This window comes from Dermacentor andersoni, chromosome 9 (genome assembly GCF_023375885.2).
Source record: "Dermacentor andersoni chromosome 9, qqDerAnde1_hic_scaffold, whole genome shotgun sequence".
Taxonomy (NCBI): Eukaryota; Metazoa; Arthropoda; class Arachnida; order Ixodida; family Ixodidae; genus Dermacentor; species Dermacentor andersoni.
In genome coordinates this window covers 85,538,147-85,540,377 of record NC_092822.1, presented here as the reverse complement: position 1 = coordinate 85,540,377, position 2,231 = coordinate 85,538,147, and the positions used below count along the sequence as shown (strand labels likewise).

The following is a 2,231-nucleotide window of genomic DNA, read 5'->3' as shown; positions in this document are numbered from 1 at the left end:
TGTACCATGCATGGCGTGCCAGCACCGGATGCAGATAGTAGTTTAAACTTGCCATTAGAAGTTCTGTAGCAAATGTAAGCACCTTTACATTAATGCCCGTTTATCCAGTAAAATATATGCACGAGCGCGCTCCCTTCTCGCAGCAGACGAGACAGTCTTTCTCTTTTCGTTTCAAACAAGCACTGACAATAACATCAACCGACTGATAACGTGGCGCCACTACAGCGGACCGCTGACACCCATGTATTCTACTCCCATGCATGCATCCCGGCACCACTGGTACCACTGACGTGGCCGCAGGATAGAAATGCTGCTGGGCTGCCATTGAAAAAAATACGTATTCTTTATTGTCTATGGTCAAATCCTACCCGGCCAAGTACAAGCACAAGCCAATCATGCGAATAAAGCACAAAGCAAAACAAAGAATAAACAGGAAAGTTTCAGCTTTCCCATCAATCCGCCTCTCCTCCGTGAGCGCCTTAGCAACCTCCTGGACACCCCCGGCCCTTTTCGACACATCTTCGGTCGTGCTCTTTAAGCCCTGGAGGTCAGTTTTGGACGCCGTGACGCTCTTGCGGCGTCTTTTTACGGCCGAGGCTTCCATCGGGGGCGTCCGGCTGGCGCTGCGGGATACCGGGCGCGCGAAACCTCCGTGGCTTCCCTCGAGCAATGACCTGATGGCGGCTACGATCTGAGGCCTCTCCGCCGCCTCGTCTTCGGCCAGAGTGGACTTGCGCGCGCCGCCGCAGTCCTCGAGGTGGTGGTAGAGCATCACACTGTGGAGGACGGCCGCTCCGCACCGCGGGCACTGAACCGCGTTGTGGTCGCAGCGACCCGCGACGTGCTCCTTGAGCTCCGGCAGGGCGCCGACGAACGTGCAGCCGCTGGACGCGTTCGGGCAGCGAGCGCGCAGTCGATTGACGCCGCCGTGGACAGAGTCCAGCGTGTCGACCGCTTCGTCCGCGAAAGGGGTTTGGTCCAGCGGACAGCGGTGCTCCCGCTCGGCGAGCATCTCGAAGCACTGGCGGCAGAACACGTGACAACAGGGCGTCAGCCGCTTCGTGAACGTCGGCAGGACTCCGCACAAGGTGCAGCAGAACACCTTGGGCACCGCGTCCGCGAACTCCAGCGGCTGCCAGTCCAGGAGCTCGCCGAAGCCCGCCAGTTGTCGCCTGGAGGCACGCAAGCTCATCGCGACGTACGCTGATATATGCCACGATGACACACGGCAAAGGCGCGTCTCTGCAGCTGCAGACTTGCGCGAAGCTCTCCTCCAAGCCGAGAGCTCTACTACCGCTAGATATCGTAATGGAGGCGGCGACGCCAGCACGTTTCGCCCGCTCTTGCCGCCTCGTGCAGGACAATTTCGTCTTTCTAACTTCCATCCACAAGCGCATGTTCTATACTGGCCATTATAGCGCAGTCAGCGGGCGGCTAAATGTCCGCGGTGGTCCCACAAGTCGTCGTCGTATAACTCAGAAGACGATTACTTTTCCACAACCTCTTGTTCCGAATAATCTCATTTCTATGCTCTCGCTCGTATCGGCGGTTGTAAATCTGGCATAGTCTTGTAACAGCCTGTAAGACATAACACTCGAGATATGCCTAAATTAAGGTGAAGCACCTTCCTAAAGGAGGACGGTATCATTGCCAGGGAAAACCGAGTTTGCGCAACGCGAATATAGAGGACATCTGGGTACGCAAACAACATACACGGGCGCTGTGATGTCAGTTCGCGTGCTCCCCGTTTGTGTTCCTGTATTCTCCATCGCTCTTGAGGCACAGGCCTACAAGTGGTGACCTGGGACGAACATAACAGAGTTTTAGATTAGAGGACGCAAGCGGCTTGCGTACGCAAGAACCAGGGGCCACGGTACTGCGCATGCGCAGAGCCCTACATCTGGGTCTGCGCATGCGCAGTACCACCGCGCCTAGTTCTCGCGTACGTGGACGCCAATTTGAGTCCTCCCTGCTTGCTTGCCTTAATCGCATTCTCGGCGCCAGACATTGCCTTACCACTGCCTATCACCCGTGTGCCAACAGGCCGGTGAAACGTCTTCGACAACTGAAGGCCACCCTGACTACCCTAAAGCCCCTTAAACTTCGTAAATTAGCGACACGCTTTGAGGATTGCCGCCTCCTCTTCGCGCGCTTTGGCCGACGCCGCGTCGCTATTGGCCTCATAGCATCACGTGTGCCCTCGCGCGTTGCGTCAGCGCCATTTTCGCTCG

General features: G+C 56.8%; 1 protein-coding gene across 1 annotated transcript; it reads right to left on the bottom strand.

Moving 5' to 3' along the window:
• Window positions 1-345: 345 nt before the first annotated feature.
• Window positions 346-1,256, bottom strand: LOC129384125 (uncharacterized). The gene has a single exon (XM_055069278.2). It carries the CDS (start codon window positions 1,190-1,192, stop codon window positions 365-367), a length of 828 nt encoding a protein of 275 aa, XP_054925253.1. The 5' UTR covers window positions 1,193-1,256; the 3' UTR covers window positions 346-364.
• Window positions 1,257-2,231: the final 975 nt, after the last annotated feature.